Source organism: Ictidomys tridecemlineatus, chromosome 12 (genome assembly GCF_052094955.1).
Source record: "Ictidomys tridecemlineatus isolate mIctTri1 chromosome 12, mIctTri1.hap1, whole genome shotgun sequence".
NCBI classification, from domain to species: domain Eukaryota; kingdom Metazoa; phylum Chordata; class Mammalia; order Rodentia; family Sciuridae; genus Ictidomys; species Ictidomys tridecemlineatus.
The window spans coordinates 64,992,244-65,013,588 of NC_135488.1; the positions used below are offsets into that span (position 1 = coordinate 64,992,244).

Below are 21,345 nucleotides of genomic sequence, written 5' to 3' on the forward strand. Positions count from 1 at the left end.
AGTCTGTCTTTTTTTTTTTCTTTTTTGGTATTGGGGATTGAACTCAGGGGCACTTAACCACTGAGCCACATCCACAGCCCTTTTTTGCATTTTATTTAGAGATGGTTTCACTGAGTTGCTTGGGGCCTCACTAAGTTGCTGAGCTGGCCTTGAACTCATGTTTCTCCTGCCTCTGTCTTCTGAGATGCAGGGATTACAGGCCTACGCCATTGTACCCCACTCCACTCTCTGGTCTTTCCAGAAGAAAAATATCTGCCAATGAGAATACATAATTTGGACCCAGAGTTCCAGATTTCTGTGAATAATTTTGCTTGTGTATATATATTCTTTATATATTGTAAGTTGTCTTGGGTTATTTTTAGAAATAATGAAAATCATTGGTTAGTCTTAAGAAATCAGAAGAAAATTTTATAGATTATATTTGAGTAACTATTTCACTAGGTATAGGTAGGTAATGTGTGGCTTAGTGAGGCCTCTTACTGAAGGGGTTGTATAAGGAGTGAACTCTGGGCTGCCTTTTAGACTTTCACCATTTTTTTTCCCAGTGTGATCACTGACCAAATAAAATTAAAGCCTCCTTTCTCTCTGCAGGACAGGGATGATAATTGTATTCCATTTCCACCAGATGAGATAATCAATACACGGGAAACATTTTGGATATTATAAAATCTGTATAGGTGTTACATAAATAAAAAATTCTTTTTTAATATTGTGATTAATTGTACTTTTGTACATTGTCAATATTTGTAGTGAAGCTCAACCCTATTATGACATTTTATATACAAAGCTAGTTATATATTTTTTTAAATATAAGTGCTAGAATATCGTATTTATTTTGATTTTTTTTTTCTTTTTGTACTGGGGATTGAACTCAGGAGCACTTTACCATGGAGTACAGCCCTAGTCCTTTTTTTTTTTATCTTACCAAGTTGCTGACGTTCTTGCTAAGTTGTTGAATTTGTGATCCTCCTGCCTCAGTCTCCCAAGTTGTTAGGATTAGAGGCATGCACCACTGTGCATGGCTTTTTCTACTTGTCTTTAAGTTCACTTTTCTTTTTCCTTCCCAGGACCTTGTGCATGCTAGGCACACACTCTGTTACTGAGTTACACTTGCAGTGCTTTCACTTTTCTTTAGATACAATAATATTCATTTTTTTGATGGGCAGTTTCAAGAGTTTTGTCAAAGCAAACAGTTGTTTAATCACTACCATAATCAAGATGTACAACAGTACTCTTCCCTAGAGAGTTCCCTCAAGCTGTACCTTTGAAAACAATGGCAAGTACTGATATGTTACCTTTCCATAAAGTTGTCTTTTTTTAGGATGTTATATTATGCTTACTTTTTAAAGTTTGATATCTTCTCCTATTCTGAATTTAGGTGGGAGGAACTATTTCATTTTTTTTAAACCTTTATTTTATTTTTATGTGGTGCTGAGGCTTGAACCCATGTGCACCTTGCACGTGCTAGAGGAGCACCGTTGAGCCACAACCTCAATTCCGAACTATTTAATTTTCATGCCTAAAATACACTAAATAATTACAGGTGGTGGAGAACTTTGGATATATGTTTTTAATAGCAGTTATTTCCAAGTCTTTATATGTGCATTTTAGAAGATGAGTTTTTACAATCTGGCTATTGTGTTGATAGGTTATGAGGTCTACTATGTCCTGGAGAATGGAGCCTTTTTTTTTGGTCTTAAGTGTAATTATAGAGTCTTTAATATATTTTTTTTTCTACATAGGCTAATTTGTCAAATTTTAACATACTTCCTCGTGTTCACTTTAGGTAACTAAACAAGAAAAAAAAAAAAAACCTTAGCTATCACTGACTTGACAAATTAAGTAGAGATGCCAGAATTTTGAAGTGCTAGAATTAAAAAGGTGCTAACATTACAAAGGGGCCATACTCTACCCTGACTTAAAAGAATTATAAGACAATACAATTTTAAGACAGGAGAGATTCTTGGTATGTATTATTTCTTGTATCTGATAGTAGGTCCCTTGAAGGATGTTCCATAGTTAGAGAGATATGTCTTTGTTTTGTTTTTAAATCAGAATTAGTATAGACCACAACATGATTTTTTAGCTGATTTGCTATTGAAATCTAGAGAAGTTTATTATAGGACAATGAAGATTAATTTGCCACTACTTATTATTATTCTATAGTTTTGATATTTTTAATGTAATTTTTGTGATAAATATAGGTCCACAAACTTACATGTATTAAGTCCATCACGTTTGGTGTGAGAAAAAGGTTAAGATTAATCTATATTTATTTTTGATTTTTAAAAAAGTTGATGGTATTAATGAATTATTGGATTTGAAAAGAAATATTACATTAAAAATTTTGTAATGTAGTACTATTATCTGCCACGCATTCTTTTATAGTTGCTATTTCACTCTACACTTTTGGTCTGTTCTTATTGCTTATTGCATGGAAATAAGGTATCTATCCAGCTTTTAAAAGTTGCTGAAATAATTTTGTGTTGCTATGGTTTTTTTAAATTGTTGTTGTTATGTTGTTGATTTTGTAAAAAATTATGTATTTTTCTATATCAGGCATGATTTTCTACATATTTGCCAATTCACATTAACTGTGTGCTCTAGGCAAAGACAAGAAAGGAGGCTGCAATCTCTCTCGTGTGGACAGCACTACTTGCCTTTTCCCTGTTGAAGAAAAAGCAGTAGAATATTACTTTGCTTCTGATGCAAGGTGAGTTTCCTTAATTGATTCACAGAGAAGTTTTATTAAAACTTCTTATGTAAAGGAAACTCAGGAAGAAGTCATTTTGTAGAAGTCGAGTCATGCTGTATAATAGAACTTTTTTATTTTTACAGTTCTAGAGGTGGAACCTCATGCATGCTAGACAAGCACTTCATTGTTTTTCTTTCTTTTTTTCTTTCTTTTTTTTTGATTACTGGGGAGTGAACTCAAGGCTTTGCTCATGCCAAGCAAGTGCTCTGTCACTGAACTATGTCTCTGTGCCCAGGCAAGCACTTTACCAATGAGCTATACCCCATGCCTAAAACTTCCTTGATTAAAGTAGAGGTGACTTTTTTTTTTAATCTCACTTCAAACCAGGTAGGTCAGTTTACCAAAAAAAAAAAAAAAAAAAAAAAAAATATATATATATATATATATATATATATATATATATATATATTTGAGACTTGTTCCAGTGTATTTACTTTCGAGTACTTGTGTTTTTTTGTCTTTTTTTTTTTTGAGGCGGGGTCTTTCTTTCATGAGGCTTATTTAGGTTTTGTAGGGAGGAGAGAGATTAGAGAGTAGAATTAGGTTAGTTACTAACACAATTAATAGTATAGTTGCTGAACCATTGTATTTTAGTCTTTTTTTCCTGTATTTTTTATTGGTGCATTATAGTTGTGCATAATGGTGGGATTTATTGTTACATATTTATACAATTACACAGTGTAGCAATAGAATTTGGCCAATATCATTGCCCAGTATTTCCACATTCTGTAGTTTTCGTCTTAATGTGGACACTCATTTTCTTATTTTTTTTTTAAATTTGGAATGAACTTGGAGCATAATTATTTCTCTAAAGGACTAGTATTAAACTAAGTTATTTTGAAAGAAAATGTGTTGCAATGTTTAGATTCATTTATAAATAAAATACTGTAATAATGGGAGTAAAATGGAATTACTCAAATTGCCAGTAAGATGTGATTTAGTCACTGAGCCTGAAGATAAGAGGCAATAATAAAAATGAGAAAAATGATACCATGTAGGACTTCAGGGAATGTGTTATCTTAGTAAGAAAGCAAACTTCACTGTTTTCTAATTTTTACAGATATGTAAGATGTGTAGTCAGTTGGTTTACTACAGAGTTGACAGTTACTGCTTAAAAAAAAAAAAGTATTATTTGCCCTTAATGAGCTCTTCCATAATGGAGGAGGCAAATTTTAAACACCAATTACACAAGCATAAAATTATCACTATGACAAAAGCTACAGAATACTTTTATCAGGGTGATACAGTCCATTGTGGGTAGATTTTGTCAAGGGGATGAAGCCTGAATGAAGAGTTAAGGGGAGAATAGGAATTAATTAGGTGAAGGGGTGAAGAAAAGAATGTTCATTCTCTACAGGTGGCTCATCCTATGAGAATTCAGGAGGGATGTGAGTATGGTTGGAATAGAGCATAAGAGGAATCTTAGTGGGAGAAAAGATTGGAGAAGAAGGTGTAGGGCTCATGGTAAGACATTTTGATGTTTTCCTAAGAGCCAGAGGGAAGTCATGAAGCGGTTTGTTGTGGGAGGGAAGCATCTTGATCAGAGTTGCCTTTTGATATCAACTATGGCAGAAAAGGAGAATGTGTAGAGGAAGGTAAGAGAGAATGTGGGTGAACTAGTTAGGGTGCTGCAGTGGTAAGAGTAGATGGCAGCTAGTACTTGTTTATGACAATGGACTTGGAAGGAAATTTTGAGAAATGTTTAGAGTTAAAATTGCAGATTTTTCTGATGGGTAGAAAAAGGAGGAAATAACCATGCCTTCTGATCTAATCTAATTTAGTTATGTTGCTAGGCAGAGTTTGTTTTATTTTTTTGTCCGCAATGACCCTCCCCACCTCCATCAACATTACCCTGAAAGGGATAGCACTGATAACTAGAAAATTAACAAAAGTATTGCAAGATGGTGGAGTATTTGTTTATTTTGAAGTACTGAGGATTGAATCCAGGACCTTGCATATGCTAGGCAAGTGTTATACCACTGAGTTATTTCTCACCCTGGAGTTTGTGCTTAAATTTGATTTGTATATCCTAATGATAGTTTTATTTATAATAATGATCCTTGATTATTGATATTTATATCTCCTTGAACATTTTCTAGTGCCGTCATTGAACACACCAATCGTGTCATCTTTCTAGAAGATGATGATGTTGCAGCAGTTGTGGATGGCCGTCTTTCTATCCATCGAATTAAACGTACTGCAGGAGATCATCCTGCTCGAGCTGTGCAAACCCTCCAAATGGAACTCCAGCAGATCATGAAGGGTGAAAGTTTTTGTCATGTTGTAGCTTGGTGTCCTTAAAGAAAGGAGATATTCTATTTCTTGTCCTACCAATGAATCTAATCATATTGCTGAGTGATATCTTCCATATGATTAATGAAGGGACAGTCCCAGGAAAAGAGATGATTCTTTAAAGAAATTATCTGCATTTCTTCCAGTAGTTCTTCAAACTAATTCATGGTTGGTTCTAACATTATGAAAAATAGATTGATTAATAGTGCCTGATATTTTCAAAGATATTTTATATCTCTTCTGTTTTATATGTGTTCTTTTTCTCATTCTTTTTGTATTCTCCCCATGCTTCGGTTTTTTCATATATAAAATGGTTTTCATAGAACCTACCTCATTAAGGTTGTTTTGAGTACTAAGAGAGTTTAATACACTTCAGAATAGTGCCAGACACACTTAGTGAATCCTGAATAATGTTTTGTTGTTGGTAGCTATTGTGATAATTATGGTTTTTATTTTTATTCTCCTTTCTGATTGAATTGTGGGAATAAAAGTCAACATTTATTGCATAACTGCTATATGTCATATTCTTTGCTATATTAATCTGTACCACAATGTACACAATGCAGTAACTGCTGTTCTTATTTTACAGATTAAGGAATTTCCCCAGTTATGATAGTAAAGGATAAAACCATGATTTGAACCTAGACCTAGACTGACTCTAAAAATTAGGCTTATATTATTTCCTTTTTTTTTTGCTCTAACTGTATATCCTAGGTATGACGTAAATAAGACTTTTCTTACTTGTTCATTTTTTCTCACATATATGCCTTCAGTCCATTAGGCAGTCATGTGTGAATACTGTTTCTATTTAGCAAGATTATGTTAAAGGAGACAGTTGGGTACAAATTTCTTTTTATTGGGCTTATTAATTTTTGTTTTACCTTATATAATTTCTATGACTTAGGCAACTTCAGTTCATTTATGCAAAAGGAAATTTTTGAGCAGCCAGAGTCTGTTGTGAACACGATGAGAGGAAGAGTCAACTTTGATGACTACACTGGTAATGACATAAGCCATTATTGTATTAAAGTCTCGTGTGTGTTGGGAGGGTGCCATTAGTCACCTGACTATTTATTGTCCTTTGTAGCCTTGGGAAACAACTGTGGCCTCCAGCCATCATGGATGGTTAATCCTTTAGTGTATTAAACTACTTATATGAGGTATCTAGAATAGTAAGATTCATAAGGATAAAAAGTAGATTAATGGTTGCCAGGTGCTGGGGAAAGGGTTATTGTTTAAACTGGGTAGAGTTTCAGTTTGGTATGGTGAAAAACTTCTGGAGATGGATGATAGTGATAATTATGCAACAATGACTGTAGTTGGTGCTACTTATTTTTTGCTTTAAAATAGTTAAAATGGCAAAGTTTATGTAATGGGAACCTGCTGTGACTGTCAAGGACAGTTCTGGGCACTATCCTTGGCACTGAATTCTAAGAACAATATCTGGTCCACCTTCTGGGAAGCTTACATGTATCTACCCAGGCTAGATTTTCTCTTTCCAGTTATAAATAAATAAAAATGTAAACTTCCCCAGGGATCTCAGTTAATTCTGATGCCATGTGGTCTAACCTGTACATGTTTAAGGTCAGAGTTCAACATCAGTTTTGTTTGTGGAAATTTTCTTTAGACCATGTGTAACAGACACATATGTCTTTGGCCATAGACGATCAGTCTCAAACTCCTCTTATAGATTTGAGTGAATAGGAAAGTGATATCTGATACAGTCTTGTCCTTGAGGTATACTAATAATCTAGGTGTGGGGATGAATATATAATTAATTATTTAAAGTAAGGCAAAATATGATAGTTGACATTAGAAACTCATTTTAGTGTTCAAATGCTTTAAGTTTAATGTTGAATTTAGGGAGGTAGAGAATGAGTCTGTGGAAAGGGGCTTTGGGATCAGGGAAGGCTTCATGAAGTAGGAAGGTGTGGGTTTTCAAGAATTTGGAAGGTTCTATAAGAGAAGATCTGTTGGGGATGTAGATTGTGTAGAAGAGCGTTAGCTAAGGGGAACTAGTGAAAAAAGAATGAGGAAGATATTTATGAAATAGTTTGTAGTCTAGTTTGTCTCCTGGACCTAGTACTTGAAGAGGAGTAAAAAGAAGTCTAGGAATGAAGGGGAGAGGAACTTCTGTGAGGGCCTTGAATGCATTCTAATGTGGGGACTTGCTGGGGTACCTCTTTTTGTAGAAGTTACAGAATTGTCATAGATGAGGAGCCAATGTTGGTGCTCACTAGGCTTTCCTGAGGCGGCAGGGTATCACTCTCCACTGTCCCCTGGAGGAGTGAGATGCTGAAATGCAGTTGTCTGTTAGCATATTGTCCTGTCTGGGGTACAGGGAAAGAAAGGAGAGGGAGGTGGGGACCACAAGAGAAATAGGACCTACATTTAGCTGTGTGAAAGAAGAGGTTGTCAAAGATGGTTGAGTTGAAAGAACTGGGAGAGTAGTAGTAAATACCTCTGTGGTACTTATGAAATTAAGATCAGGAAAAAGATTTGTTTTGTAAGGAAAGAAGATAAAATAAACTGTGAGAAGTGTATTGTCCTCTCTACCCCCTGATCCCAGGCCTTGAACATGCTAAGCACATGCTATAACACTGAGCTCTAGCCTCATGGCTTTTAAAAGCTCTATTATCTCTATTAATGTGCATAAAAGTTCTATAATAAAAACAAGATACCTGCAGTCTTAGTTGTTAAAATGAGGAAATCAAGGCCTTGTCAGTTTAAATATCTAGCCAAAGGTTACATTTCTCAGCATTCATGGAGCATTCATGTGTTCAGTGTAGTTCAGTGTAGTTCCCTAATGCTCTGCAACCTCACCCCTGACCACTAGGCCTAGAGCAGGTTCAGGGCGTGACAGCACAGGAGAATGATGCTCATGAGGATGTACATGTTTTCCTCTTCAGCCAGGACCTGAATTGTGTGAGTCTAGAGCTCTGCTAGCCACTCAGGGCCTTGACCAGGATATTCATGTGGTGGGTGCTTAAAGGTATGAGTTGAATAATCAAATGAATGTCAAATGAGAATTTCTCCCAGGTCGAATACTAGTCTGTGTAGAAGGATCTATAGAGAAGACAAATGAAGAACAACACACCAGTAACTATAGAGACAGAAAAAGAAACTTCATTAGAAGGTTTCAAGATCAGATTTATGTTTTTAAAGGATCTCTAAAAGATTATTTTGGCTGTGGGTGGAGGGTAGATTCCAGGAAGTCAAGAATACAAGAGTGAGTCAGGGAAATGTTTTTTTCCAGGGGAAATGGTAGTACTGGGGGATTGCAGTATAGGGACTTTTGAAGGTGGACATAGGGGAGGGTAGGACCAATCAGGATAATGCTGACATGGAGCAGTTAAGTGGTTGGCAGTGGCATTTACTGAGATAGCAAAGGCTGAGAGTAGGTTTATTTTATATACTGAGCACTATTCTGGGCAGAGGGCAGTGGAAATAAACATAATAAAGATAATTTTTTCCAGACAGGTTTATAAAAAGTTAATAAAATTCATCACTCTTAGTATAAAATTCTGGGTTTTTTTTTTGTTGTTGTTGTTTTTTGGTGCTGGGGATTGAACCCAGGGCCTTATGCATGCAAGGCAAGCACTCTACCAACTGAACTATATCCAAGCCCTAAAATTCTGTTTTTAAATTTTGTTTTGCGATGGAATCTCAAATGCTGCCCAAGTTGGGCTTGAGCTACAGGGCTCTAGTGATCCTCCTGCCTCAGCTTCCTAATAATATTCTGAGTTTTGATAAACCTCTGCAGAAAAGTCATAATCCTGACATCTGTAAAGTCAAGATGTGGAACATTTCTATCACTCCATAAATTTCTGTGTCCTTTATTATCAGCTTCTCCCCACCTCCAGTCTTCAGCTTCTTCCTATCTGTTGTTTATGTCCCTTTGCCTCTAAGATAACATTTAATTCAAAGGGAAAAATGTAAAAATGACTAAACAAAGTAGAATGCTAGTACTGTGATTGCATGCCCTTGGACCAGGGTGGTAGGTATTGTTAGTTACAAGTTTAGAGGAAATTAAGTTATGATCTATTAATTTCATTTTCATAACTATGGAGAACTATGCTCCCTAAAAGGAATATGAATTCTTTGAAACAGCAGTGTTATTTCTCATATTGGCAGTAGACACTTATGAAAGGTCACTTCATGTGGTTCTTTCCTAAATAATTGTGTTCTCAAACTTTTATTTCAGTGAATTTGGGTGGTTTGAAGGATCACATTAAGGAGATACAGAGGTGTCGGCGTTTGATTCTTATTGCTTGTGGAACAAGTTACCATGCTGGTGTAGCAGTAAGTGACCTTTTAAAATTCTCATTATGTTATTTTAGATATAAGATATCTGCAGACCAGCAATGCCTCTACTAACACCATGTAAAACTCTTGTTCAGATGTGTTACTTTTTCATGACAAATATCAGGAAGATTTAGGGGATTTTAAAAGTTGGTCGAATTATTTATCAATGGAAGATTTGCTGTAGACAGACAGGTCTTTAGATATCAGAGGGACTACCTGAAGCTGACTTCATGAAGGACCAAGAGGGATGAGTTTGTTCACCGTTCCAGGCTTGTAGCCTTGGGAGTGTGCCTACTTATATGAGAGCAGTCATTGGGTTTTACTTAGCATTGCTCACTTGCCCCAGACAGGTGACTAGTAATGTGTCTACCGCAGCAGGAGTTTACTCCATTGTCCATTACTGTCAAGAAAGGAAGTCTGCTTTTGGTCAGACTTTGTTCTTTAAATTGATATTTTAGAAGCTAAAGTTCTGTATTAAATATATTTATTAGCTTTCAGTATAGAAATTATAGAATATGATGGTCTTTTAGTCCAGTAAATCAGATTTACATGTAGATTCTTCATAAATGAGACAGATTATGTACTGCTTATCTAAAGAGGATTTTTACATTCAATTTCTGCTTTTAGGATTGATTCCCCAAATTCATGACATAGTAATTTTTTTAAAAAACATTTTTTTCTTTAGTTATAGATGGACACAGTACATTTACTTTATTTTTATGTGGTGCTGAGGATCAAACCCAATGCCTCACACATGCCAGTCAAGCACTCTACGACTGAGCCACAACCCCAGCCTGACATAGTAATTTTTACTTGCTAGGGCATACATAATTTGTATCTTAAATTAGTGAAACCATCTGATCACCAGCTGTTACATCCCCAAAACCCCCCTAAAATTTATGTGTTCCTAAAAGGAAAGACTATGCAATATTGAAGGGAAGAGGTCTGGAGTGATGAGAAGAGGAATGAGTTAAAAATATTAGTGTAAATTAAAGAAGGGATGGGCTAATTTACTGGTGCTTTAGGTCATCTACTGCTCTCAATTGGGGACAGAAATGATATATTTTTAGAAATTCTTGTATCATCTCTAAGTATGATATATAATGCAAGGTTTTTGTGGATGTCAAGATTACTATAGTTGATGGACAAAATAGTGCCATTTTTCCCCATTAATTTGAAATGTACATGTTTGTTTTTTTGGTGAGTCAAATGTACGTGACACATTTTGTATGAATGCTTTTTATATCCTGTGTATCCTGAACAATAACAACTTACTACACTCAAATCATTCTAAGTACAGCATGCTTTTCAAAATTTTGGTTTTTTTAGTATGTGTATTTTTTATTTTTGAGACAGGGTTGCTCTGAAGAATTTAATTCCAATGTAATACTTATATTGTAAAGTCAGGGAAAAGTTGGATTTACATTTAAAAGGGAAATGTAGCATGTAGCATGTAGCATTTTATTTTTTTTGTAGTTGTTGATACACAGCATGCTTTTATTTTGTTTATTTTTATGTGGTGCTGAGGATCAAACCCAATGCCTCACCAGGATTGAGAACCTAGTGCAAGGGAAGTGCTCTGTCACTGAGCTATAGCCTCAGCCCTCTTTTTTGCTTTATTTTTTAAAATTTAATAAAATTTGTTCTAAGTAGTTGTGCATGACAGTAAAATGCATTTTGACACATCATACATAAATGGAGTATAACTTCTTATTTTGGTTGTACATGATGTAGAGCTACACAGGTCATGTAATCAGATTATGCATATAGGATAATAATGTCCAATTAATTCTATCATTCTTACCCCCATATCCCTTCCCCTCCTTTCACTCCCCTCTGTCTAATCTAAAGTACCTCTATTCTTATATAGGCCCCCACCCTCCCCCCAAGTTGTGAATTAGCATTTGCATGTCAGAGAGAACATTCAGCCTTTGGTTCTTTGGGATTGGTTTATTTTGCTTAGCATAATATCCTCCCGTTCCACATCCATTTACTGGCAAATACCAAAAATTTCATTCTTTTTTTAAGGCTGAGTAATATTCCATTGTGTATATATGCTACAATTTCTTTATCCATTCATCTGTTGAAGGTTCCCTAGCTTAGCTATTGTGAATTGAGCTGCTATAAACATTGATGTGGCTGCATCACTGTAGTATGCTGATTTTTAAGGCCTTTGGATATGAACCTAGGAGTGGAATAACTGGGTCAAATGGTGGATCCATTCCAAGTTTTCTAAGGAATCTCCATACTGCTTTCCAGAGTGTTTGCAACAATTTGTAGTCCTACCAGCAATGTATGAGTGTATCTTTTCCCCCACATCCTCACCAACACTTATTATTGCTTGTATTCTTGATAATTGCCATTCTAACAGGAGTGAGATGAAATCTTAGTTTTGATATACATTTCTCTAATTGCTAGAGATGTTGAACATTTTTTCATATATTTGTTGATCCATTGTGTATCTTCTGGGAAGTATCTGCTCATTTCTCTAGTCCATTTATTGATTGGGTTATTTGATTTTTTTGGTGTTAAGTTTTTAAAAATTCTTTATATATCCTAGAGATTAGTGCTCTATTTGAAGCGTATGTAGTAAAGATTTTCTCCCATTCTGTTGACTTGCTCTTCTCGTTATTGTTTCCTTTGCTATGAAGAAGCTTTTTAGTTTGAATCCATCCCATTTATTGATTCCTGATTTTGTTTCTTATGCATTAGGAGTCTTGTCAAGGAAGTCAGTTTTCCATATAGATTTCCAGTTTTCCCAGCACCATTTGTTGAAGAGGCTATCTTTTCTCCAATGTATGTTTTTGGCGCCTTTGTCTAGTATGAGATAACTGCATTTATGTGGGTTTGTCTCTGTGTCTTTTATTCTGTACCATTGGTCTACATGTCTATTTTGGTGCCAATACCATGCTGTTTTTGTTACTATAGCTCTATAATGTAGTATAAAGTCTAATATTATAATGCCTCTTGCTTCACTCTTCTTGCTAAGGATTGCTTTGGCTATTCTGGGTCTCTTATTTTTCCAGATGAATTTCATGATTGCTTTTCCTATTTCTATGAGGAATGTCATTGGTATTTTTATTGGAATTGCATTAAAATTGTATAGTGCTTTTGGTAGTATGGTCATTTTGACAATATTAATTCAGGAACAATGTAGATCTTTCCATCTTTTAAGGTCTTCTTTAATTTCCTTCTTTAGTTTTCATTTAGAGGTCTTTCACTTCTTTTGTTAGGTTGATTCCCAAGTATTTTTTTTTTCCCTGAGGCTACTGTAAATGGAGTAGTTTTCCTAATTTCTCTTTCAGAGGATTCATCACTAATGTACAGAAATGCATTTGATTTGTGGGTATTGATTTCATATCCTGTTACTTTGCTGAATTCTTTAGTTCTAGATGTTTTCTGGTGGAATTTTTTGGATCCTCTAAGTGTAGAATCATGTCATTGGCAAACGGTGATAGTTTGAGTTCTTCTTTTCCTATTAGTATCTCTTTAATTTTTTTCATCTGTTTAATCACTCTGGCTAGAGTTTCAAGGATTATGTTGAATAGAAGTGGTGAAAGAGGGCATCCCTGTCTTGTTCCAGTTTTTAGAGGAGATGCTTTCAATTTTTCTCCATTTAAGAGAGAGAGAATTTTTAATATTTATTTATTTATTTTTTTAGTTTTGGCAGACACAACATCTTTGTTTGTATGTGGTGCTGAGGATCGAACCCGGGCCCACACGCATGCTAGGCGAGCGCGCTACTGCTTGAGCCATGTCCGCAGCCCAAGAGATATGTTTCTAATATCCCTAGTTGCTCTAGTGTTTTGAACATGAAGGGGTGCTGTATTTTGTCGAATGCTTTTTCTGCATCTGTTGAGATGATTGTATGATTTTTTTCTTTAAGTCTATTGATGTGATGAATTACATTTATTGATTTTCATATATTGAACCAACCTTGCATCCCTGTTTTTTTTTTGCTGGTGCTGGGAATTGAACCCAGGAACTTGTGCATGCTAGGCAAGTACTGTACCAACGGAGCTATTTCCCCAGCCTGTACTATCTTTTTAATATCGGTTTTTGTATTTGATTTGCTAGAATTTTATTGAGAATTTTTGCATATAATTTCATTAGAAATATTGGTCTGAAGTTTTCTTTCCTTGCTCTGTCTTTGTCTGGTTTTGGCATCAGAGTGAGTTTAGAAGGATTCCCTCTTTTTCTGTTTCATGGAATAATTTGAGTAGTATTGGTATTAGTTCTTCTTTGAAGGTCTTGTACATCTCGGCTGTGAATCTGTCTGGTTCTAAGCTTTTCTTAGTAGGCTTTTTATGGCATCTTCTGTTTCATTACTTGAAGTTGATCTGTTTTTATATCCTCCTGATTCAGTTTGGGGTAGATCGTATGCCCTAGAAATTTGTCAACGTCTTCAAGATTTTCTGTTTTATTGGAGAGTTAATTTTCAAAATAGTTTCTAATTATCTTCTGTATTTCAGTAAGTATCTGTGTGATATTTTCTTTTTCATCATGAATTTTAGTAATTTGAGTTTTCTCTATCCTTCTTAGCATGGCTAAGGGTTTACCAATTTTATTTATTTTTTCAAAGAACCAATGTTGTGTGCTGATCACTCAGAAAACACTCTTGGTCTGAATTTTGTCCAAATTTGAGTATCTTTATTTAGTTGGCTGGTGACTGCCCCTCAGCAAGATGCTGTTCAGGGTACAGCGCCCATCTTAATGTAGTCAAGCTTTTTTTAAAAAAAAAACCACTTTTGCCTTGCGTAGGGGGCGTCTACAATTGCACAGAGTAGGCAAGCTCTGTTGCAAAGCAAGCTCCTTACAGAGCTAAAATTAGGGATTAGCTTGCAAGTGTCTGTAGCAAGGGTTGGGGACTTTTCAGTTAGGGGTGGGGTTGATATTTGTGGTTGGGCAGGGGTTGCAACTATTAAAGTTTCTTATTTAGGTTAACTGCCCACTGTAATCAAGATGATTTCTTTTTAAAATGGAGTTACTTAGGCTAAGTTCTTTAAGTACTACTTATAACCAGAATAGCTTAATATTACTTAGCCTATAATTTTACATTATTTATTGATATCCTACAATCTATAGGGTGCTTACTGACTAAGCTAGGCCATTGCTCCAACTTTTTATCAGTTTTTTGAATTGTTTCTTTTGTTTTAATTTCATTGATTTCAATTATTTCCTGTCTTCTGCTTTTGGTGTTGATTTGTTCTTCTGTTTCTAGGGCTTCGAGATGTAACATTAGGTCATTTGTTTGTTCACTTTTTATTCTTTTAAGGAATGGACTCCATGCAATGAACTTTCCTATTAGCACTGCCTTCATAGTGTTCCAGACATTTTGATATGTTGTTCTCATTTACCTCTAAGAATTTTTTAATCTCCTCTCTGATGTCTTCTGCAATCCACTGTTCATTCAATAGCATATTATTTAGTCTCCAGGTGTTGGAGTAGCTTCTGTTTTTTATTTTATCATTGATTTCTAATTTCATGCCATTGTGGTCTGAGAATGCAGGGTAGTATCTCTGCTTTTTGGTGTTTGCTAAGGGTTGCTTTGTGTCATAATATTTGGTCTATTTTAGAGAAGGATCCATGTGCTGCTGAGAAGAAAGTATATTCACTCATTGATGGATGAAATACTCTGTGTATGTCTGTTAAGTCTAAATTTTTTATTGTTTAGTTTTTATTTGGAAGATCTACCCAGCAGTGAAAGAGGTGTGTTAAAGTCATCCAGTATTATTGTGTTGTTATCTCTTTGATTCTTGAAATTGAGAAGAATTTGTTTGATGTATGTAGATGCTTCATTGTTTGGGACATATATATTTATGATTGTTATGTTTTGTTGACGTATGGGTCCCTTCAGCAGTATGAAATGTCCTCCTTTATCTCTTCTGACTAACTGTGACTTGAAGTCTACTTTATCTGATATGGGGATGGAAACCCTTGATTGTTTATGCAGCCCATGTGAGTGGTATGTTTTTTCCCCAACCTTTCATTTTCAATCTGTGGATGTTTTTTCCTATCAGATGAATTTCTTGAAGGCAGCATATTGTTGGGTTGTTTTTAAAAATCCAATCTGCCAGTCTGTTTCTTTTGAGTGATGAATTTAGGCCATTAATATTCAGGGTTATTATTGAGACATGGTTTGTATTCCCTGTTGTTTGGATTTATTTTGGGGTTTTAATTTGATTTGGTTTTTCCTTTGATTGGCTTTTCCCTTAGTGTAGTTCCTCCCTTTGCTGATTTTCATTGTTGTTTTTCATTTCCTCCTCATTGAATATTTTGCTGAGGATGTTCTGTAGTGCAGACTTTCTAGCTGCAGATTCTTTTAACTTTTATCATGGAAGATATTTTTTCGTCATCAAATCGAAAGCTTAAATTTTCTGGATATAAGATTCTTGTTTGGCATCCATTTTCTTTCACAGCTTGGTATATATTATTTTAGGACCTCCTAGCTTTGAAGATCTGTTGAGAAATTTGTTGAGATCCAAATTGGTTTCCATCTATAAGTAATCTGATTCCTTTCTCTTTTAGCTTTTAAAATTCTATCTTTATTCTGTATGTTAGTCATTTTCATATAATGTGTCTTGGTGTGGATATGTTATAATTTTGTACATTTGGTGTCCTATAAGCCTCTTGTATTCAATTTTCCAATTCATTCTTCAGGTTTGTGAAATTTTCTGATAGTATTTCATTGAATAGATTCTGCATTCCTTTGATTTATATCTGTATGCCTTCCTCTATTTTGGTAATTCTTAAATTTGGACTTCTCATGTTATTCCATAATGTTTGGATGTTCTGCTCATGGTTACTTACCATCTTCACTGTGTAGTCAACTTTATTTTCAAGATTATGTATTTTGTCTTCATTGTTTAAGGTTCTGTCTTCCAAGTGATCTAGTCTGTTGGTGATATTTTCTATTGAGTTTTTAATTTGGTTTATTGTTTCCATCATTTCAAGGATTTCTGTTTGTTTTCAGAATCTTTCTTTATTGAAGTAATCTTTTGCTTCCTGTATTTGCTCATGTAGCTCTTTATTGAAGCAATCTTTTGTTGCATGTGTTTGCTCTCTTAAATCATCCTTAAGTTTGTGGAACATTTTAATTATGTATATCCTGAACTACTTCTCTGTGCTGTCAATGGATTCTAATAATGTAGTATCTTGGTTTGTTTGGGGCACTTTCTTCCCTTATTTTTTCATGTTGTTCGTGTGTCTTCCCCTCTAGCAGTGCAGATCCGAGATATTACAGTTTCTACACTTAGACTTATAGTGTCCCTACAGATTTCCAGTATCTCTCTTTTTAGGGGATATCAATATTAACAGATCCTAGTGCAAACAATATGCAGCCTTAAATAAATAGCTCCTATTAAGATGTTTATACAGTTTTATTGCAATAAACAAAAATGGTGTATTCCATTATTATCTATAATATAAACAATAGATTTGCAGAAGGGTCCATAGTTTCTAATAATGGACAAAGAGAGAATCCAGGGAGGGGGTGTAGGATGAGATAGATGTTAAAGAGGTAGGAAATGAGGATATAGAAATATTAGATCTTAGGAAGTGTGAAAGAGGAATGGATAGAAGTTGGCTGGTATCGGAGAAAAGAGAGAAAGAGACTCTGGGGAGACAGATAAATGGGAAGAAAATAGAGGGAATACAAAAAACAAAACAAAACAAAACAAAATTAATAAGAAAATGAAAAACAAAAGATAAAAGAGTATACATCAAAGTTGTAATATACTATTCAGACAACCCAATCCTCAGTAGCCTACTACATGAAAAATACTTGATTTCACAAATGTTGGGGATGTGAGGGTGGGAAAAGAGCAGGGGGAAAAAAAAACACCTAGAAGGAAAATTGTACAATTCTGAGTTAAGTATCTTTCCTGCTTGCCTTCTCATTTGATAGTTGGAGTTGGTTGTCTGGTGTTTGCTAGTATCTCCATTCTTAGTATAGTAAAGGTTATTAGGGTGGGAGGATTGGTCTTGGAGGTGGAACTCCTGGAGGTAGGATATAGCACTTGCTGGTCCCTGTTCAAAGACTGTGCTCCAAGGATCTTCTTTGGGGCTCACTTGTGAGATGTGGGTGCCTGGTCTTAGCCCTTTATATCACCTATAGACCCCACAATTCTTGGTCTCTTAATTTATACTCTAAACTGTATCTCTCTCGCCCTCTCCCTTTCTACTTCCCAATCAGGAATCTCTCTCTCTGGTGGTCCTGTGGGCAGAGCACTGGGGCCTATACCCCTGTCGTGGAGAGCTGTTCTGTATCGGGCAGATCAGGACCAGGCTTTGAGAGCTATGGGCTGGCCATGTAGCTGCAAGCATTGTGGTGCCGGGTTGGTGGCTGGGGAGAGGGGGGCGTTAGGAGACTATAGGGACCTTGATATTGCTTTTAGGCCTCAGCTGGTGTCCCACCATGGGAGTTACCCCAACTAAAGATGGCGATGGTAGTAGCAGGGGTAACTCAAGATTGTGGCAAAGGTGTCCCAAGATGGAGGCGACTACTTTCTGAGATCCCCAGGGTAGTGAGGGTGGGCTGTGTGGTTGGGCAGCATGTTCAGAGATGCAGCACTGTTGCATCTCTGCCTCTTTATCATGATTTTTCCCTTCCTATATATTCTCTCTGATTTCATTCTTTATGCTGACCTTTACTTTGCAGATCAGTTTAACTATGTACATTCTAAACTCCTTGTCTGACATTTCTTTTACTGTGATGTCAGTGGTTTCTATTATTTGTGACAGTTTGTTCCCCTGCTTTTTCATGTTGTTTGTGTGTCTATCCATCTAACAGTATGAATCTAAGGCAGTAGAATTTCTACTCCGTGGACTTACAGTGTCCCTGAAGTTTTCCAGTACCTTAACTGTTTAGGGGAGATAAATAATAACAACAACCATTGTAAGCAATATACAGCATTAAACCATATAATTCATACTACAACATCTACAGTGTTACTTATGATAATATGATCAGTTATTGCCTATGGTAAAAATAGCAAATTTGCAAAAGGATTTGCAATTTCAAATGGTGGACAGGGAGAGAACAGAAGTGATATAAGATGTGATGATTATGAGGGAGGAGGAGATAAGACAGAAGTAAAAGATCAAAGGAAGAGTGAAAGGGGGAAAACAGATTTGCTGTTAGCAGAGGAAAAGAGAATGAAGGGAAACCATGGGAGAAAAACATACACACACACATATATATATAAAGTAAAAATTTAAAACAAAAATAAAAATAAAATACACAAAACTAAAAAATACTAATCCAATATTCTAATTCACAAAAAACTAATCCATAAAAAATAACTGGCTTCAAAAATGCTAGACATGAGAGAAGAAAACAAATATGAAAATGTATAAATATCCATGTACCATCAAAGTCACAATTAAATGAGTAAAAGAATAAAAAAATTTTATAAAAGGAAAAATCATCTTGATGAAAAGTTAAAGAATTATTTCTATTGTAGTTCAGTATATTCTCAGTTGCTTTTCTCAGCAGTTTTAGGTGGGGGTCATCTGGATCATGATGCTCCACCCTCTGGCTTGATGGTGTGAGAAAGGTAATCCTGTAGGAAGAATTTCTGGAAACAGGGTTTAGGCTTAGGGGTGGACTCCAGGCTTTTCACTGAATGCCAGTTGGTCTGGAGATTTAGATCAGTACACCACCAGTGTCCAGTAATTGCTGGCCCATGCTGGAAGAATGTACCCCAGGGCTCTCCCCTGGGTTCCACGCATGTGATGGGAGACCCCATTCTTAGTCCCCTTTGTCACATGTGGATATCACGTTTACTGATCTGGGCCTTGAGTCTAGGAATAACTCACTCCCGGTCCTGCCCTTCTGAGTTCCCAGCCAGATTCACTCCTGCCCTTCCGAGTTCTGGGATTTGTCTCTCCCAGCCAGTCCTGCAAGCAGTCTAGTTGGAGGGGGTTTCTGAGACCAGTAGTCTATGTAAACCTCTCTGTACGTTTGATTTTCTCCTGGTCACTTAAGCATTCTTTATGTTGCTCAATGTGTGTTTACTGGACCCGTATTTTGGGCCAAACTTGGGTTTGCCAGGAATTGGCTTCCTCAGATGCTGGGGTGGGGGTGGGGGGGCGCACACCTGAAAAATGGTGCCTTCCTTTGTTCTCTGCACATAGCCTGGAGAGATGGCGGCTTCTTTCCCCACACACAGATATGATGCGGCACATCTTTTAGGTTTGTTGGTCAATGTCCTTGATCTCTAAAGGCTTCATATCCAGGTACGCCTTGGACCTTCCCAAAATGCACCTTGGACCTCCCAAAAATGCGGGTTGCTTTCATTCCCTCATCCCTGTACTGTCCTCACAAAGGAGCCACTTTGACTGGTGCTTCTGACCCAGCTATGGCAGCAGCTGTGTCCATGAGGATTTTTTCCTTATTATATCCAACCTCCTGTATCCCCATTCTTCTTTGAATGTCCAATTTTAATGTCCCCCTTTGGTTCACCCACCTTGTGGAGAAGCTCCCTGTCTACTTTCCTGGTTTCACACCACAAAGTGGCCAGGAACACGACCTCCTCTATTCTGCCATCTTGAAAAACTCTAGCATTTTAATGTCAATAACTTATATATAATTAATAAGGAAAATACATCAGTGGAAAGTAATGACAAAAGGAGCATTCTTTTCTTTTTTTTTTTTTTTTTGGGTTGAATCCAGTGTGCTTAACTATTGAGCTATGTCCCCAGGCCTTTTTTATTTTTTATTTTAAGGCAGGGTCTCACTAAGTCTCAGTAAGTTGCTTAGAGACTCACTGAGTTGCTGAGGCTGGCTTTGAAGTTGTGATCCTCCTGCTTCAGCCTCTGAATCACTGGGATTATAGGCTTTTATCACCATGCCTGCAAGAGCATTTTAGTTTTGAAGACTCTCTGTTCATGGTGTTAAAATATTTCAAAAAAATGCCAAACCCAAGTTATTGGGAATCCAAATGGAACAATTCAGTTCTGTTTCAATTTGTGGACAAGCAAAAGTTGAAGGGCTGTGGAATAAGGACATATTTACAGTCTTTATTACTATGGAGGAGGAATGTAGAGATGAGGTGAAAGATGGGCTTGCTTGGTGAGGCTGGTGGAGGGCTGTCAGGTCAGGGCGTCTCTATAGAGTTAGTGTTAAAAGAATCACTATACCTATTCACATCCATAGAGCCTCAAGTTTTTCTGTCTGAACATTTATATTTTCTGATGTTTGGAGAAAATTTAAAAAAAATTAATTAGAATGGAAATTGAGTGATAGGAAATAAGGTGTCCTTTGAACAGAGACACAAACCACACTCTATCATCCCTCTTCAATACTCCAAAATTTGAAAATGTGAGCTTTTTAAAACAGGATTTCTAAAAGGTGCTGACTTTTTTGGAAAATGATACTATGTATACATACATTGCATGTTTAAAGTGTTCAGGTTTTCACTGAATACTTGTACATCTGTTGTCTCATTTGAAATCCCTCAATGAGAATGGTATTATATGAATTTTCATTTTAAAGATTAGGAATTGGGAAGTTTAGAGATAATATACAAGCTGACTCACAACAGTGCTTTTTCTGCTTCTCAAAATGTTTTACGTGTGGGTGTATTTGCATTGGTAGTCGTCTAAAGAGACTTGTTCTGAAATGTTAACAGTGTTTATTTCTTGGGTAGTGGGATCTTATTTTTTATGTTTTAATCTGTATTGTATTTTCTAACTGTATGTATTTATCATTTTTATAATCAGAAAAAAGTGAAAACTATATGTTAAGTCCAAAGAAACCCAGTGGAAAAAAGTATCTGAAGGTGAGTTGTATGATTACATCATCTTTTCTCTGCAGACACGTCAGGTTCTTGAGGAGCTGACTGAATTGCCAGTGATGGTGGAACTAGCCAGTGATTTCCTAGATAGAAACACACCAGTCTTTCGAGATGATGTTTGCTTTTTCATTAGTCAATCAGGTAAGTTCATTTTAAAAACTTGAAGGAAAGTCATTTTTTCTAATAATTCTAGCA

At 36.0% G+C, this 21,345-nt stretch overlaps 1 protein-coding gene across 2 annotated transcripts in view; it reads left to right on the forward strand.

The window, feature by feature from the left end:
* Gfpt1 (glutamine--fructose-6-phosphate transaminase 1) overlaps nt 1-21,345 on the forward strand; it is a 67,816-nt gene that overhangs the window by 26,247 nt on the left and 20,224 nt on the right. For both annotated transcript variants that reach the window (XM_040270802.2, XM_013357208.4), the window contains 5 exons: nt 2,608-2,713; nt 4,855-5,018; nt 5,952-6,047; nt 9,252-9,349; nt 21,171-21,291. In XM_040270802.2, the coding sequence (XP_040126736.1) occupies nt 2,608-2,713; nt 4,855-5,018; nt 5,952-6,047; nt 9,252-9,349; nt 21,171-21,291 (585 nt within the window). The remainder of the gene's footprint in view (nt 1-2,607; nt 2,714-4,854; nt 5,019-5,951; nt 6,048-9,251; nt 9,350-21,170; nt 21,292-21,345) is intronic.